General features: G+C 36.8%; 3 protein-coding genes across 3 annotated transcripts; 2 read left to right on the plus strand and 1 right to left on the minus strand.

The window, feature by feature from the left end:
- Nucleotides 1–97: 97 nt before the first annotated feature.
- LOC107007817 (PHD finger protein Alfin1-like) lies at nt 98–5,871 on the plus strand. The gene is made up of 5 exons (XM_015206611.2): nt 98–592; nt 730–762; nt 2,567–2,795; nt 5,148–5,268; nt 5,361–5,871. Exons 1-5 carry the CDS (start codon nt 505–507, stop codon nt 5,637–5,639), a joined length of 750 nt encoding a protein of 249 aa, XP_015062097.1. The 5' UTR covers nt 98–504; the 3' UTR covers nt 5,640–5,871.
- An 80-nt stretch (nt 5,872–5,951) lies between these two features.
- On the minus strand, nt 5,952–8,676 carry LOC107007816 (pentatricopeptide repeat-containing protein At1g14470). Its single transcript, XM_015206610.2, has one exon. It carries the CDS (start codon nt 8,526–8,528, stop codon nt 6,252–6,254), a length of 2,277 nt encoding a protein of 758 aa, XP_015062096.1. The 5' UTR covers nt 8,529–8,676; the 3' UTR covers nt 5,952–6,251.
- Nucleotides 8,677–9,183: 507 nt separating this feature from the next.
- On the plus strand, nt 9,184–16,111 carry LOC107001346 (histidine--tRNA ligase, cytoplasmic). Its single transcript, XM_015199430.1, has 7 exons — nt 9,184–10,759; nt 12,145–12,324; nt 13,130–13,387; nt 13,799–13,933; nt 14,142–14,420; nt 15,036–15,176; nt 15,617–16,111. Exons 1-7 carry the CDS (start codon nt 9,410–9,412, stop codon nt 15,914–15,916), a joined length of 2,643 nt encoding a protein of 880 aa, XP_015054916.1. The 5' UTR covers nt 9,184–9,409; the 3' UTR covers nt 15,917–16,111.
- Nucleotides 16,112–17,603: the final 1,492 nt, after the last annotated feature.

Here is a 17,603-nt window from a genome sequence, read left to right on the forward strand (position 1 = left end):
TGGGAGTATTGCTATAATTTAACAAACAAATAAAAAGACATTTCACATCAGATTTCTGATCTCTATCTGCCACAATTTTTTATTTTTTTTTTCTTAATTTTTGAAAGAACCAATAGATCCAAGAACTCGTACACTAGTGCTACATGTATCTATTTACCAAAAAAGAAACTCAAATAAATGCTGCTACTAAAACCCTTTCCCCACCACCCCACTTTCCTCTTTCTTCCTCCTCTTCTCTTTCTCTCTCTCTATATATCCGTTTCTTACAATTTCTCTACTTACTTCTCACAATTTCTCATAAAAATTTGAGCTTTTCACTTTATGAATCTTCATTTTTCACAGCACATAACAAGCTAATTTTAAAGTTTGGGCAACATGAAGAGGAAACCCTAGTTCTTTGGGGGGAAAAACCCTAATTTTCTTCAACCCTTTTTCTTGTTTTTTTTCAAAGACTCGATTTTTTTCTTGTGGGGTGGTTAGAAATTGAGTGAAGAGAAGGATAATATGGAAAATACGGTACCTAGGACTGTAGAAGAAGTATTCAACGATTTCAAAGGTCGTAGAGCTGGTTTAATTAAAGCACTAACTACAGGTTTGTAGTGTTGTTTCCTTTTTTTTTTCTTGAAATTTTCTTGCACTTTTTATGGGGTTTTGAGCATAATTTCATTCTGGGTGTTCCTGAATTTTGTTGGTTTTACTAATTACGATGTTCTTAAAAAAATTATGCAGATGTCGAGAAGTTCTATCAGTCGTGTGATCCTGGTGAGTTTTCTGCTGCTCAGTTTTGATGGATGTTGCGGTCCGTCAATATTCACGTTTGGTTCTTCTGTGCTATGAGCTTGAGCTGTATTTCTAAATGCAGTATATGTCTTGGAGGCTATAGATTTCTTCAAATTTCTGCTGTTTTATGTTCTCATTGAGCGATTTGGTTGAGTGATTAATCAGGACTTTGTCACTCTTTAATATTTCAGAATTTTGTAATTTGCTTCTTGTCCCTTTTTTTTTTTGGGTCACTTTTGTAATTTCAGTGTTGTTTGTCCCAGGGAGTGGCCTAAAATTCATGTTAGAGCTTTCTGACTGTTTACATTAGGGCTGTGTATCGGTCGGTTCGGTTCGGTTTTGAAGTTTATCGGGTTGGCTTATTGGTTATCGGTTTGTAGAGATGTTAAACCGTTATAAACCATTATGATATTGGCTTATCGGCTTTTTATCGTTATCGGTTCGGATATCGGTTTAACCGTTAAGATTTGACACAAAAGAAAAAACATTGAAAATCACTTTAAAATAAGGTGACAAACCAAATAAACCATGCACTTGAGTTCACAAGTTACATCTTGCTCAAAAGCAAACACTTTTACATTGTAGAATAATCAAGTGTTTGAGACAACCAAAAATAAAATTAGGAAATTAAACTCCAAGTCGAGAACTTTATATACAAAATGGTATAAATATAATTATTTTATTTACTATCGGGTTATTGGTTAACCCATTAAGAAAAAACTTTAAATCGTTAAGAACCAATAACCCAATAACAAAAAAAATCAAAATCATTATCAAAACCACTAAATCAATAACCCAATACTATAAACCAATAACTTTTTTATCGATTCGGCTTATCGATTTCAGTTCGGTTTTGAACAGCCCTAGTTTACATCATTTTGTCATTTGGTGTTCTGCTTTGGTGTTATGCAGGAACAGAAAGATCATATCTTTATTAAGTAGTTAATTGTCGCCTTCGATATGAAAGAGTAATTCTTCTGCATTTTCAACAGAATTATCATGATCTAAAACTGCTTTGCAGAACATGATCTGTAAAAATGAGATCATTACTTAGAATTTTATGTCGTTTAGTGAGAGTGTCAGAAGTGTTCTCATCATTGTCTTGATGACTTTTTATCAGTTCTCAAGGAAGAAGAGGTGTAAAGCTTCTTTTATGTAGCAATGAGTCATCATTTCTCTATCACAGTGACAGTGTCTCCAACCATAATTTATCTTGCTATTCATGAAATGTTTTTGAAGTATTTGATATATTAGGGGAGCATAATGTGGTTTTATCCCGATTATTTGATTCCTTTCTTCTGTGGAGTTTCTAACTGTTTATACTTATTCGATAGTCTCTGTTAACAACTCTATTTTGAAGAACTGGTCTAAGTTCTCTATTTTGTTGCTGTTCTTTATTTTGTCCCCATTTATGGAACTGCTTATTATGACCTTTGTGATAATGATATCAATAGACTAATCCCTCTATATTTCAAACAGCTGTGTCAGTCTTTATGACAGTTAGTGTCTTAAATGCTTTTAGTCCAATCAATTACACAGTTACTGAAGGTTTTGTAGATAGTTTATTACGGCCTGGAAGTTGTAAGGATAATTCATTTTTCTCTCGTGTTGCATCATTCTTCTCCCCTTCATTTCACAGCTTGCCCTCTCTTTTTCCTTGTTTTGAGGCTTGTTGGGTATTTTCCCTCATTGGATGTTCAATTCTTGTTTTCTATAGATCACTTATGCAGATCAATTATGAAGTGTTTATGAAAAATTCTGAATTTAACCAAATGTTTACTTTCAGAAAAGGAGAACTTGTGTCTCTATGGGCTTCCTAATGAAACATGGGAAGTAAACCTCCCTGTTGAGGAGGTGCCTCCAGAACTTCCGGAGCCAGCATTAGGCATAAACTTTGCACGTGATGGAATGCAAGAGAAAGACTGGTTATCACTTGTTGCTGTTCATAGTGATTCATGGCTGCTTTCTGTTGCATTCTACTTTGGCGCACGGTTTGGGTTCGGCAAGAGTGAAAGGTAAAATAAAATTTGTTGCCAGTAGATTCACCTTTATCATTTTAACTGTCTTGCAAACTTGGTCATATCCATTGTAATTTCATTTGAATTTGCATGATTTTCCTGTTTGATGGAAGACATTCGAGGCCTGCAGCTACCTTTTGTCAAACGTAAATTAGTGTTGTGCCATGTGCTTCCCTGCTATTAAAATTCTGTGTAGATTACCCGCCCTCCCTTCTAAACTCTGTCTTTGCATTGTCTATTAGGTAGTTTTTGCTTGATTACTTCTTATCTTTTCAGGGGTGGATCTAGTGGCATAAGTTGAGCTACTTCTTTGCCATAGTTGTTCTCCTCGTGCTGCTTAAAACTCGTATTTTTTCCTGTAGGAGCTTACTTGTCAGTTTTTGTTGAACTCCATGTTTTTCGTTTTCTTTTGATTTTGCTGCATATACTTGATGCCTATTAATGACTCATCTTACTTGATCAAAAAATAAAATAAAATTCACCTTCGCAATCATTTAGTGCATCTAGAACTTGTGTGCTCCATTGTTCTATTTTAGGGAGATTGGCTTCTGTGGTTGCTGTCCCTCTTTTTTGTTTCATAGGTGAGATCATTTTCATGAGAAGTCACAGAAGAAATTTAGTCAACAATCATGCTATGAAAGTGTCTCTTTTTTGGAATTGTTCCTTTCTAACCCATACATCGGAACCTTTTTTTGTCTTCTTTCTTAGCACGTAGTGTTTGACCTGTTTGCTGCTCCTCATTGAGGTATCTTGACCCAACAATCAATCTTTCATGAATTTAGGCCTTATCCAGAACAAATTGGGTTTGATTCACTGTATTAGCTTCCGTGTCTCCAAGATTCTGTATTTAGAACTCATCATAGTTTAACAATCTTATGCTTGCCATTAATCTACTCCAAATCTTCTCCTTTATCGGCATATGAAAGCTCACATAGACAATGTTGTGCTTGATTGATGGTGTTGAGTTTAAAACATCTTTTTTCATTCTAAGGATATACTTTATTCACAAAGCACCAAAAAGTTGCAAATATATTGAGTTTATGACGATAAAACTCTAAACTATAACTTTTATATAATTAGGATTACTAAGCTAGAACTCTAGGATAGATGGTGTTCAGTTTAAGACATCTTTTTTCATTCTAAGGATATACTTTATTCGCAAAGCACGAAGAACTTGCAAATATATTGAGTTTATGACGATAAAGCTCTAAACTATAACTTTTTTGTAATTAGGATTACTAAGCTAGAACTCTAGGATAGAGAATTGCAGCAGTTAGATTATTTAGGCAATATATAGGAGTCCACCTTCAACCAAAGTTCATCTAGTGTGGCATCTTCAACCTAAGTTCATTTACTCAGTGTTTCATATTCTTTGCATCATGAAAGATGTCTTATTTCTTTGTCTTGGTGAGCATACTGATAAGATGTTGCAATGATAATCTTGGTGTGATGAGATCCCAGACATCTTTCATTTTTAGTTTCTACTATAATCTGTTTGCTATTACCTTATAAATAAGGATTCTAGATTTGCACCGCCCTTTGTCCTTTTCGCTATTCTAGGAAGGTTATTTGGTGCTAGTTGTTAGACAAAAGCAAATCCATTCACTAAGTGGCATTTGTTGTGGCATCATTGAATAAGATAATGTTTGGTTCAGCAAAGGTAGGGATGCCTGACATGTCCAGATGCTTACCATCAACTGGTGTTTCTGAATGTACTCTCTTTGAATAAAATAGGTGCTCAGCTGAGTGAATAACAGGAGTTCTGACATCTTGAGAGATTTACCATCATCTGTTATTATTGGCTGTAGGCTGTACCATCATTGAATATTAGGTACATTCGGGACGGCTCAAATGCTGTATAATGATGGAGAGGAACTTCTAGTAGCAGGTTTTGGTCCCTCTTTTCTACCCTGGAAGTCCTCCACTTTTTGTGTCTGCTGCCATTGTAGGTTAGACCGTTAGAGAATATTGATGGATGTGAAAATATGACTGAAATTGTCATAAGCTGGAGTTTATACTGGGAAACTGGTTGCATGGGATTCCATAATCATGCATACATGTCCAGAAATGTCAACTTAAATTTGACTTATATCTGTCAAGTGTCTGGATAGTTTGTCTAGCTAGGGTCCAATCTCATTAATGTGCTTTCCTATGTTGCTCGGATTCTTCATAAACAGCAATGGGGTGTGTGGGATCCTCCAAGATCAGTGCATTTTTTGGAGGATCTGACACAAGTATGGCATCAATATTGGAGAGTCCGAGCAACATAGGTGGCTTACGTTGGTTAAATGGTTATCTGATATTAATTTAGTGAGGATAATTGTTTTATTTTGGGAATCATGTATACAGGAAGAGGCTTTTCCAAATGACAAATGATCTCCCAACAGTGTTTGAGGTTGTTACTGGAGCTGCTAAGCAGGCACGCGATGCCGCTCACAACAATAGCAGCAAAAGCAAATCAAGTGGAAAGGTTCTCATATACTGGACCTAACATATATAGTTACTGTTTCTTTTCCCATTTTGTTTGAGCACATGTTTTCAGCTATTATCTTTGATTTTCAGCCTCGACAGCCAGAGCCCCAACCCAAGGAAGTAAAGGTGTCTCCACCTACAATGGAGGATGAAAGTGGGGAGGAGGAAGAAGAAGAAGAAGAAGAAGAACAAGGGGCAACTCTCTGTGGAGCCTGTGGTGATAATTATGCGACTGATGAATTCTGGATTTGCTGTGATATATGTGAGAGATGGTTCCATGGCAAATGTGTGAAGATTACCCCAGCAAAAGCTGAGCATATCAAGCAGTACAAGTGTCCCAGCTGCAGTAGCAAGAGAGCTAGAGTTTAAAATTTGTGGGACTTTTAGATCAACATCAATTAAGTGGAGGTGTTGGAAGATCTAGGACTTTTAGCTCAGTTATCAAATGTAATCTATGTCAAAGTTAAATGTTTGCTGATGGAATTGGGATGTCCATTTCATGAACATTTGCTTTCTGTTATCTTGCTTTCGGATTGTGTTTTAGATGAAATTTGTGCCTGTTATCATCTTGTGTTTCTGAATCCATTTTCATCTTCCTTTACTTAAATGAGTTATCTATATGTACTACACTGCGGTAGTATGTGGAATTCAGAAACTTTTTGTGATCCTTACTCTTGAATACAGAAAATCACACCCCTTAACTTTTCACATTCATAATAGAAAATCAAATCAACCAATATCCTTTCGTGAACCATTTCTCAATGATGTAGTGTAATTCTATTCACACAACTTGAATATTGCTGCTGGAAAAAACTACACAGCCGAACATAGCTGTTGTCAGCAATCTCTGAGCATACTGACAAAGATTCACCACATTGCGATAGTCTAGCATGACTGACTATTTTTCTGTAACCTAGTCAATGTTGCTGATATGAGAACAAACCATCTTGTATCAGTGTGGATCGTACAGTAAGGCATGACTTACCAATAGTCTTTACAAGAACACTGCCCTTCACTGAAGCAGTGAAACCGATTATTATCCCTAACAATGATCTCCCTCCCCTCCATCTTTGAAATGATTTTGATTGCTGTGTGGCAATCCCTACATATCCTGAGATTCTTCACCACCCTTATGACCGAGTGTGGTTCAGTAACAAGAAGAGCAAAAGCGACAGCCAACTTCTCGCTATGGGTCCCTACCATCTCTTCCATCTCTTCTTCTTCAACATCTTTTAGAACACAGCTCTTATCAGCCATATATCCAGCTAACCTCATCTTCTTTTCTGTTTCAGAGAGCACTCTATGAATATCTGCAGTTCGCTCGTGTGACCTGTCACCCACTATAAACTTGTGCATCTCCCCCTTGTGTTCAATCCAACTCCATCCAGTCGTTTTCTTTACTCCTCCAATTGTCATCAACCCTCTCACCCTGTCTACATCTTCCCATCTTCTTGCTGAGGCGTATATATTTGAAAGCAAAACGTAATTACCTGAATTTTCTGGTTCTATTTCAAAGAGCTTACTAGCTGCAAACTCTCCCAGGTCTATCCTTTTGTGAACTCGACTAGCATGTAAAAGGGAACCATATACTCCTGCATGCGGATGCACTGCCATACTTCCAATCAAACATTTTGCTTCGTCTAGTTTACCATTTCTACCTAACAAATCAACCATGCATGCATAGTGATCGGAGTCTGGATCTTTGATTGAATCAAATATCCTTTGACCTTCTTTTAGCAGTCCACCATGACTACATGCTGTTAGTACCCCTATATAGGTTACTCGATCTGGTTCAATATTTTCTTTCTTCATCTTCCACAACAATTCAACAGCTTCAATGGCATTGCCATAAGCTGCAAAACCTGTAATCAATGTGTTATAAGAAATCACATCTCTGGCTTCCATCGATTGGAAAACTTTCTCAGCGTCTTTCATATTACCACACTTGGAATACATGAAGATCAGAACATTATAACCTGAAATGCTCAGTTTGATTTGATGCTTTTCCAGGAAATTCACTGCCCAATTACCAAATTCCAAAGCCCCAAGGTGGCCACAGGCCGAGATCACACTAACCATGGTGACTTCGTCTGGCAGCACATCCTTTGCTATCATATCTTTGAAAAGGTCAATAGCCACTTTTGATTGTCCATTTTGAGCGTAACCAGCTATTATTGAATTCCAAGAGATGACATTCTTCTCAGGCACCTTATCAAAGAGCCCTCTCGCAGAAGCCAAATCACCAACTCTTGCATATGCTGAAATCATTGCATTCCATGTAACTAAGTTCTTGTATGTACCTAATTCGTCAAAGATCTTTCTAGCCATAGCAAGGTTCCCACACTTAGCATACATGTCAAGTAGAGCAGTCTTTGCAAAACAATTTAAGCGAACACCCTTCTCATTTATCATCTTAACAAGCCCTTCGGCAAGGCTAACATCACCATGCGAAGAACACAAAGAAATGACAGTAACCCATGTAGTTTCATCAGGGCAAACCTCACAACTCATCATCTCATTAAACAACTTTATAACCTCTTCAGCACACCCATTTTGAGCATACCCCGACAGCATTGCATTCCAAGACACAACACTCCTCTCCGGCATTTGATCAAAATACTTCCTAGCATTCTCCAAATCCTTCCTTCTTGAATAACCAGTAACCATTGCAGTCCAAGTAACCACATTCTTCTCAGGCATCAAATCAAACAAACTCCTCGCTTCAACTTCATTCCCCCAATTCCAACACCCTGAAATCATAGCATTCCAATCTGCAACAGCTCTCTCAGGAATTTCATCAAACAGTTCCCGCGCAATCTCCAAAGGCCCAAACTTTCCATACATATCCATAATCGCATTGCGAACAAACCTATCCCAATCCTGACCCATCTTGATACAATGAGCATGGAACACAATGCCCCATTTTCCAGATGCTTTGATGAGAATCGGGTATACAAAGGCATCAGGGGCTACATTGGATTTCTGCATTTTGTCAAACAGGTAGAGAACATCACTGTTGGCACCCAATTGAGAGTAGAACTTGAGAATATTAGTGAAAACAAAGACATTGGGTTGGTGGACTGAATCAAAAACTCGGCTAACATAAGTGGGCGGAGCGTGGAGGCGCGTGCAGAGTTTGATGAGCTGCGCCACCCAATAGTTGTCGTAACAGAGAGAGCGTTGAAAGAGCTGCGCATGAAACTGTTTCAAGTGGTTTAATTTGGTGGCTTTCAATGCAGCCGTGTGCAAGTGTGACATGAGAATTTCAGTGTGCCAACATTGGCTCTTTTTGTTAACCAACTTAACTGTTTTTTTGTTTGTTTCAATTCAACCTATATACCAAGACTCTGGAAAAAAAATATTTTAATATACAAGAGAACAATATAAAACCTTCATGATATTTTATTTGAACATATCAATTCTTAATAAAATGTTTGATTTAGTAATTCTTGATTCAAATCCTGGAAAGATTTTTTCGCGTGTTTTCATTCAGGTACTAGATAATTAAGTCAACCATATAAAATATTTCATTTCTTTAATTATACATATTCACCTTAATAAATCGTAAAATTATATTTTTCTACTTGAAGGTTGATTTGTATGAATCAAGGAGATAACATATTTTGTATTTTTATTTTCAAAATTTAAATAGAAAATGTCTAGCTAAAATACTTCAATTGAATGTCTAAATAGAATATCTTGAAATTCAAAAGTTTATATAAGTATAAAATGCTTCAAGTATAAATTTATTCGCAATATAGCATTGATTTTAAGAGAACAACAACACGATCGTTACTATAATCCTATAAAAAGTACAATAGACAATATGCAGACTTTATAAAAATAGAAAGACGATTTTCTGATAGACGTGGTTTTAAGAGAAAAAGATGCAAAAAGAGAAAAGGAATAGAAACAAGAAGATTCTAATCGCACTCAAGCCCAAGTGTAACGCAAAACAAAACAAACCCCAAAACTCTTGGGTTGAAACCCATTTGCAAAACCTAATTCCCAAAATTCCATTTCAGCAGCCCATTTTCCCCCCAAAAAACCCTCAATCCGTCACCTTCTAAACCCCCATTAATCCCTTCGCCGGCGATTTTGCCGGAAAACCCAACATCATCTTTCTGATTAGGTGACCCATGGCGGAAGAGAGACGCATGGTAACAGTGGGCGGAAAAGGCTCATCACTGTCATCTTCCTCTGTATTTGATATTGCCAATGGGCTCAGTCGTCTGAGCATAGACTCTTCAGCACTATCCAAAGTATCGTCTTCCTCCAATTCTAAAACCAGCAAGACTAATGCGCCTACGGTGTCTGCATCATTTTCAATCCTCAAAAATTTAACATCCAATGAGGCTAGAGCTTCTCTCGTGGTCCTGCTAAACAAGCTTTTGCTTTCTTCTTCCACTTCTGCAGCTGTTAATCAGCTCTCTGATATCATCCTTAAGGATGTATCGTCGTCCTCTAATGTACAAATTTCGTTTGATAACACTATTGATGGCGTTTCTCCAGGCGATTTTTCTGTGGCAGCAATAGCTGGAATCTCCGCTATCTTGGATCATCGAAGTTCAGCTTTGTCTGTTATTACTGATGCTATTGCTGCCTTGTCCTGCGAGGCCTTGGGGGCTGACATTTCAGCTTTCAATTTGAATGATTCCGGTGATGGTTCATCTGCCAAGGACGTTGTTGCCGTGGCTTCTGACTTGAAGATCTTGCTTAACGGTTCTAAATTTGTTAACCGTGAGGGTGATGAACCTGCAGTTTCTGGTGTTCCCGTGGTGCACGGCAAGTTTAGGGAGATTTCCCGACTCCTGCACTCCAGCACCCGTGTCCAATTGAACTCTGCAACTGTATCCAATTCTGGACCTTCTGGTACAGCCAGCTCCATGTGCACCACGCTGTTTTCCTTGGCTGTGGCCCTCAAGGATTTGGGTAACATCAGTTATAACCGAGCAAAGCGCATTGTCGATTGTCGCATTACTGGAGATGATGAATTTCCTGCAATGCTGATAAAAGAATGTCCTCGCCCTGATCAGCTAAAATCTCTTTTCGTATCTTTGGTGTCAGCTCACTCGGATGAGGAATATGTTAAGTTCTCACATGATGTCAGCTCTTTACTGGTGATGGTAGAGAAAATAATTTCCTGGGAAGCCCTGGCTGCTTTCCTTTCCCTTGAAGGAAGGGACTTCATTCCTTCAGGCGATACGAGTGTAGGCGAGGACAGTGCAAAGACAGCAGGTAAAAAAGGAGCAAAGAAAAAGAAGATTCTTGGTAAAGGTACCACCGCTTTGGTGCAGTTTTTGAAGGATAGGCTGCTGAGCATGCCAATTCAGACTGAAGCGTCCCAGACTGTCATGGCTTTGGAGAATTTGGTTCGCAATTTCTTGTCACTACTGGACCCAAAGGACTTGGGATTTGACACTTTACTGAAAAAGGTGAAAGATATAGTGGAAAGCAATGAAAGCCGCCGGTTGCCTAAACTACCAAAGGTAGAGAACCATGCTTTGTTATCTTTGTCCCACTCATTTTTTCAATTATTTTTCTTTGAGCACAGAGTAGGCTATTTTTCTGCTGCTTCGGGATGACCCACTCCTCACCTTATTGAATTATTCATAGCAGTTTGATTCCAATTGTTATGCAACTGGTTGAACACATGGCTGTCTTCTTTATTTGTTTATGTGAAAAATGTGTAGGAGTAGGCCTGCTAAATTTGATCTTGGTACCAGGTCATGTGACATGATGAACATCCAACCCGAATCCTTAAGAAAATGGTGGAATGGCCTAAGACACTTATAAACTCGTGTATGCCCTTTTACACCCGATCTGAAAAACATACTACATAGATCAATAGTTCGTTTGGGACTTTTGCAGGATACAAACAAAAAGTAGCTGGATATAATTAAGTTTTTTAGTTCAACCTTGGTGATTAACCAGAAATTTCGAAACATTATTTTTTGAAGTGCAAGAAAATCAGTAATTGCAGCACTTGTTTAGGAGTAATTATATTTCCTTTAATATTTTCCACTTTTGAATAAAACTCTGATATTTATCCCTGTAATAAAGTCTCAAGTTTATCGAAAACAAAAGTAATCTAACTCTTACACTTTCTCTTAATTACTTTTTCAACACTTCAATATTCAATTTAGCAATGACAATTATTATGCTTTTTGCTCAATGTCTGTACTTGTGGAATAGTTACTGTCCATGTGGGGTTTGGTGGAGGTATTCCAGCAACTGGATGGAAATGTTGAAGGATGTACACTAGCTTTTAGATGATGCAATGACAATATTTGGATGACTCCTAATGAGAGGATCCAGAGGTGGAGTCTTAATGATGTAAGCCTTTGTTTTTCTGGATAAGTGAGTGAAAGTTATGAGGCCATGACAACTATAAATCCCTTTGGACCCAAGAGAGATCATGTGGCGAAGTTTTTTGATCAGCTTAATAGCTAACATTTGTTTGAAGGCTAAATAACTCAAGACTGAGGCATTCTGCAGTAAACTTGATGCGCAAGTGTATCCCTAATTTGTTGGGAGCTTGTATGTAGAATGTGGAGTTTCATCTCTGAATGTTGTAGGTTTCATCCCCTTGACAGAAAGAGGAAGTAGATCTTTAATTTACCGGCACAATGTTTCCTGTTTTCTGTTGGGTAATTTACTTTCCTATCAAACGGTGTTAGAAGAACATAAAATTAGTAATTGGGAATTAAAATGCCTTCTTCTTTACTCCCAATATTCTTTATTGTCTCGTAGTTGTCATATCAACTTTAGAAGGAATATGAATAGATTTAGCTCCTTTTTCTAGGTGCACCAAATGGATGTAGTTAATGTTTCATCTGCAGCGAAATTTAAATGTTTAATTCTTTTGTGACAGGGAACACGTGATTTTGCAAAGGAACAGATGGCTATAAGAGAGAGAGCTTTCTCAATTATCACTGAAGTTTTTAAAAGGCACGGTGCTGCTGCTTTGGACACTCCTGCTTTTGAAATGCGAGAGACTCTGATGGGAAAATATGGGGAAGACTCAAAATTGATATATGACCTAGCGGATCAGGTTTATTAGTTGTTTCAACTGCTATTTATTGATTGATTTTTGTTGGTGCATCTTGTCACATGGGAGTTCCACACAAGCACACATAATTTCGGTCTTTCACATGTATGAGTGTGATCTAGCATCAATGAAGCTGGACGTTTAGTGGCAAAAAATGTTAGAAGATTTCTTTCCATTTGTTTAATGGATCTCTATCCACCGAACTTGTGTTGATGGAAGGTAGCAGTACCTGGTGGATGCGACACTGTAGAGGTGCACAAGCCGCCCATAACCCAACGTTGTCAAAAAATAAGTGAACATATAAATATAATTGGGACAATGGTGTGGGATAGTTGGTTTCTCAAAGAGGAATTGTGTGAGATCTTGTTGGACATTTCATAGTTCTGTTCACTAAGATTTCAGTAACTGCAACTTCCTCTCTTCATCATTTAATTATATAAATTAGAATATTAATAATTGTATTGCTTTATATATTTTTTTTCCATTTGATTTTCCATGTAAAGGCTTTACCTTTCTGCGTGATTATTAGAAATTTGTCTTCCTGTTAAACTCCCTGTGTTCTTCTAATCCCTACTTCTGGTAGTGCTGAATTGTATGTTTTGCTGTTCTCTAAATACAGAAGTTGATATTTAGGTTGGACAGGAAAAAGTCCTTTTTTAGAAGTTAAAAGCATATATGAGTCTGATATTGTTAAGCATTCATAGATTATTTAATAGGTGCATTTTTGTTGTTTCATTATTTCGAATCTGAGTTGTGCATTATTCCTGATCTTTTTGTACTAATTTTCCTTCCCCGGTAACATTTGCAGGGAGGAGAACTTTGTTCTCTTCGTTATGACCTGACAGTACCATTTGCTAGATATGTAGCAATGAATGGTTTGACATCCTTCAAGCGTTATCAGATAGCTAAGGTGTACAGAAGAGATAATCCATCTAAGGGTAGATATCGTGAATTTTACCAGTGTGATTTTGACATAGCTGGTCAATTTGAGAAGATGATGCCTGATTTTGAGGTCATAAAGATTTTGACCGAGTTGTTAGATGAGCTTGATATTGGAGAGTATGAGGTAAACTTTCTAATGGTTCTCTACCCTTGTCCAAATTCAGTCTATGCTTGTTAGTTGTCCTTGGAATGATATTCAAAGGAACTATTTATATTTGTCCCCAATCACTAGAAAATTGTCTTGTGATTTTTGCCCGCTCTCATGTCCGCTCGTCCTCCCTGTGCTTCTTCTCAAATCATTAACTTACATCACCACAGTGTTTTGGTTATTTCATTGGGACCATCTAAACCTTCGACTTGTTTGGTTGTGATGCATATCTATCAAGAATTATAACATTCCATCTGTATATAGATTCTCTTTATTTTTCTTATGATGCAGCACATTCTGGTTCTTTTCTCACGCAATCTCAAAAATCATCTGTCCTGTTAGTGGTATATGGCATTACTAATTATGTAAATCTTCTCTTCTATTCAGGTAAAGCTTAATCACAGAAAGCTGCTTGATGGTATGTTGGCTATATGCGGGGTGCCACAAGAGAAGTTCAGAACCATTTGTTCAAGCATTGACAAGCTAGATAAACAATCCTTTGAGCAGATAAAAAAAGAAATGGTGAGGCATAGTCTCCCAGTAGGCATAAAGTTGTATGTTTTGTTAAGATGGCTATTTGATATTATATCTGTTATTGGTGTTTTGACTAGTACTGGCGTTCTAATGAAAATACTCAAGAAACTTGTGTTAAAAATCTGTCAACTATCATCTTTATGAAACAGAATGAGTATGTTATTAGCAGTCTAATGCTGCTGTCATTTTATAACAGGTGGATGAGAAAGGCTTAAGTAATGAGATATCAGACAGAATTGGTACATTTGTCAAATGGAGGGGACCTCCAGTGGAATTATTATCTAAGCTCAAGCAAGAACGCAGTTTTCTGGAGAACAATGAATCTTCACTTGCTTTGGATGAATTAGAGATTATGTTTAAAGCTCTGGAGAAGTCCAAGTGTATTGACAGAGTGGTTTTTGACTTGAGCCTTGCAAGAGGCCTTGATTACTACACAGGAGTCATATTTGAAGCAGTCTTCAAAGGAGCTGCTCAGGTAGATCTCTGGGTTAGATAATAAGTTCTAGTTCCAGTTACCTATGCTTTGAGACTTTGGCTTGTCAATGTGATGATTATCAATTCATAGTTTGTGCATTTATGCATCGTAGATGTACATATGAATGGTTTGAGTTCTCAACATTATTTTTTTAGGCGTCTAAGAAGTATAAATAAACTGTACAAGTTATCAACATTATCTGGAGCCTAAAGTATCTCAAGTACTTTCAACAATTTTTGCTTTGACTTCCGTATTACTGAAAGTTAATCTAATATTGGAGTAACCAGTGTACATTTTCTAGTTTCTTCTGTCTCGCATACTATGTTCAGAGTTAAACACTGTAAATTGGCTCTTCCCAAGGCGAACAGCAGGTTCTCAAGCCTCCAAGTGTGGCCTTGTTTAAATGTCTTCTGCATCACTATTACCTGATAAAAGACCTCCATCTGTAGTATCGAATTTGATAGTGAAGTTCTAGTAGTTTGATTATGGCATAGACCTATATATAAGTCTCGGTTCCTACTGCTCTGTTTCTCCTATTATATGTGTGTTTGCATGAAATGTTTGTAAATTGTAGTTTTCTGTGATCGCTTACAACTTGTCTGGAAATGCCTGCAGGTTGGTTCGATTGCTGCTGGTGGACGTTATGACAACCTGATAGGTATGTTTGGGACACGGCAGGTTCCTTCTGTTGGGATCAGTCTGGGAATAGAGAGAGTATTTGCAATCATGGAACAGCTTCAGAAAGACAAAAATCAGGTGATAATAGCTAAATAAGCATATCTGATTTGTTTTGAAATAGACTTTGGTAGTTTTCATCTTTTTCAACTTGTTGCACGTCAGTCCTCTTGAGCCTTTTTAAAGATTATAGATGAAACAGTTCACATAATTCAATATGGTCACAAAGCGGTAAAACTGATACTACGACAAATCTACTTAAGACTAGATAAATGTCCCTAGCATTCGTGGTGCACATTGTTCTGTTTTACTTTTCTTTTTTTTAAACTTATCCGCTCCATGGCAAATGATGTCTTCATTTCTGAAGATGTCCTAAATTTGTTGCATAGTGCTAGCTCCATTTCATTACTACCTATTATTTTTTAAGCTCCTCCCTCTTTTCTCTCTCTCTCTCCATGTTTTTCTCTGGAAGTGTTAACTTATGCCCAATGTGTCATTGTTCTCCTTGAACAACTTTCCAGGAAATTCGAGCCACTGAAACTCAAGTTCTCGTTAGCATTCTTGGTGATGACAGTGCTTTGGCTGCTGAGCTGGCTGGTGAATTGTGGAATGCTAAAGTGAAAGCAGAATTCATGATCCATAAAAAAGTGATGAAGCACATTGATCGGGCCAGAGATTCGAGGATCCCTTGGATGGTACTTGTTGGTGAACGCGAACTTAGTGAAGGAGTTGTAAAATTGAAGGATGTTGTTGCAGCTATTGACTATGAGATTCCCAGAGGTAAGCTTGTGGACGATCTATGCAAACGATTAGGCATGTAATATCTTAAGCTCTTTGTATTGGTAGATTGAATAATTTTTTAGCAAGATTCCATTTTTGGGGGGGTTAAAATCCACCATGTTGGTGGAGGGTTAGTCATTGACCCTTGTCCATTAATCCACAAAATGTACTACATATTTCAGTAACCTTACTATACTTTTGTTGAATATTAAGGAGATCAAATTTTCGAAACACTATATCTGATCCTATTTACGCAAAATTCACATCCAAGGCAAGAAAAATGTTACTGTAGATCCTGAAATTATGAAGATTGTCATCATGTCGAAACTCAAAGATATACATGTTATATTACACTAAAATTCAATAGATGGAAGACTGCATACACAGTACCCACCACCTTCTTCAAGCTTCGTTTGTGAGATTATACTGAGATGTTGTTGTTACTATTGCATGGCCGCTACTTAAACTATGCGATTCGATTGTGACTTGGTTCCAACAAACAAACATTTGAATAAGAGTTGTTGGGGTGTGTGACAGTGTCTTGATCCTACGAACATTTCTTTGAACCATCTCACTCCAACTTTATATCATTATCATTATTAGCCAGAATACAAATGTAATAATGCTCCTTAAAGAAAACCTAATCTAAAAAGTAAAAAGGTTGTAATGTCTATTTATTGGTACTTACTCCTTGGATCATCTATATACAATTATAGTAGTAGCACACAACTTGATGTCCATAAAATTCATTGCATATATGTTTCAAGTCCTTTTCTTTTGTTTGAAGAATCTCCTCTAATCAAGACAGCCCCTTTTAAAAAATATTACAACACGTATATCCATGTTACACCACTTATCCATAAGCTCTCTTACAACCATATACTTTACTTTATATCAATTATTTCGGTGAGAATTGTTTTCTATGTTCTATAGCACAAATTTTCTACTGATTCGCAGTGGGAAATACTTTTGTTTCTAATCGTTTGTTTCTTGACTTAATACATTATACATTAGTGATGCAAATACCTAGAGATTTGCACTTAAAACTATGAACTTCTAAGTTGTGGATGGGGATTAATTTTTGAATAATAACTAAATTAATTAATGGAGAAGAAGTTATCCATATGCTAAGAACATGTTAGTGAAATGATTAACGAATAGGACATTAAAACAGTGCATGTGGCGATTGTTTGCAAGTTACCAATTAACGTGTTTTTAAAGAAATCAATAGTAATTAAATTATCTCTTCTACATGTCTTAAGACAGATCTTTGTATAACCCCAACATTTGACTAATGGATCCATCACATGCTTTAATTTTCTTTTTTGATTAATCTAATCGATCCGTTTAAATTGATAAATTTAATTTTTAGTTAATCAAAATGAGGACATTTTTGAAGATGGGACGTGATTATAAGAGGGTGTTCAAATGCATTAGAAAAATGCTCTCGCGTTTTCCTTTAGGGTCGATAACGAATTTAGAATTCAGAATCAAGCGAATTTTATATTTTATATATACATCAATTTTTCACGTACTCGTCTAGCTTAGATCTATTAATAGGATGGAGTTATTATTTTTTTGTGCACAAAGCACATGCTTTGGCAATAGAAAATAAAGATTATTATTAGGGTAAAGTGTTGATTAATACTCTTTTTTCATTTGAATAATACTGTATATATTTGACCAAACAGTATAGTTTGAAGATTTGGATCTTGACAAATAGAAAAA

Source organism: Solanum pennellii, chromosome 1, assembly GCF_001406875.1.
Source record: "Solanum pennellii chromosome 1, SPENNV200".
NCBI lineage: Eukaryota > Viridiplantae > Streptophyta > Magnoliopsida > Solanales > Solanaceae > Solanum > Solanum pennellii.

What these genes read in the sequence shown, in the direction of transcription:
- LOC107007816 (XM_015206610.2), bottom strand. Translation starts at nt 8,528, where the DNA reads ATGTCACACTTGCACACGGCTGCATTGAAAGCCACCAAATTAAACCAC.
- LOC107007817 (XM_015206611.2), top strand. Translation starts at nt 505, where the DNA reads ATGGAAAATACGGTACCTAGGACTGTAGAAGAAGTATTCAACGATTTC. An exon ending in AATTAAAGCACTAACTACAG is followed by an intron (nt 593 to 729) that starts GTTTGTAGTGTT and finishes AAAATTATGCAG; the next exon opens with ATGTCGAGAAGTTCTATCAG. An exon ending in GGGTTCGGCAAGAGTGAAAG is followed by an intron (nt 2,796 to 5,147) that starts GTAAAATAAAAT and finishes TCATGTATACAG; the next exon opens with GAAGAGGCTTTTCCAAATGA.
- LOC107001346 (XM_015199430.1), top strand. Translation starts at nt 9,410, where the DNA reads ATGGCGGAAGAGAGACGCATGGTAACAGTGGGCGGAAAAGGCTCATCA. An exon ending in TATATGACCTAGCGGATCAG is followed by an intron (nt 12,325 to 13,129) that starts GTTTATTAGTTG and finishes TAACATTTGCAG; the next exon opens with GGAGGAGAACTTTGTTCTCT. An exon ending in TTCAGAAAGACAAAAATCAG is followed by an intron (nt 15,177 to 15,616) that starts GTGATAATAGCT and finishes ACAACTTTCCAG; the next exon opens with GAAATTCGAGCCACTGAAAC.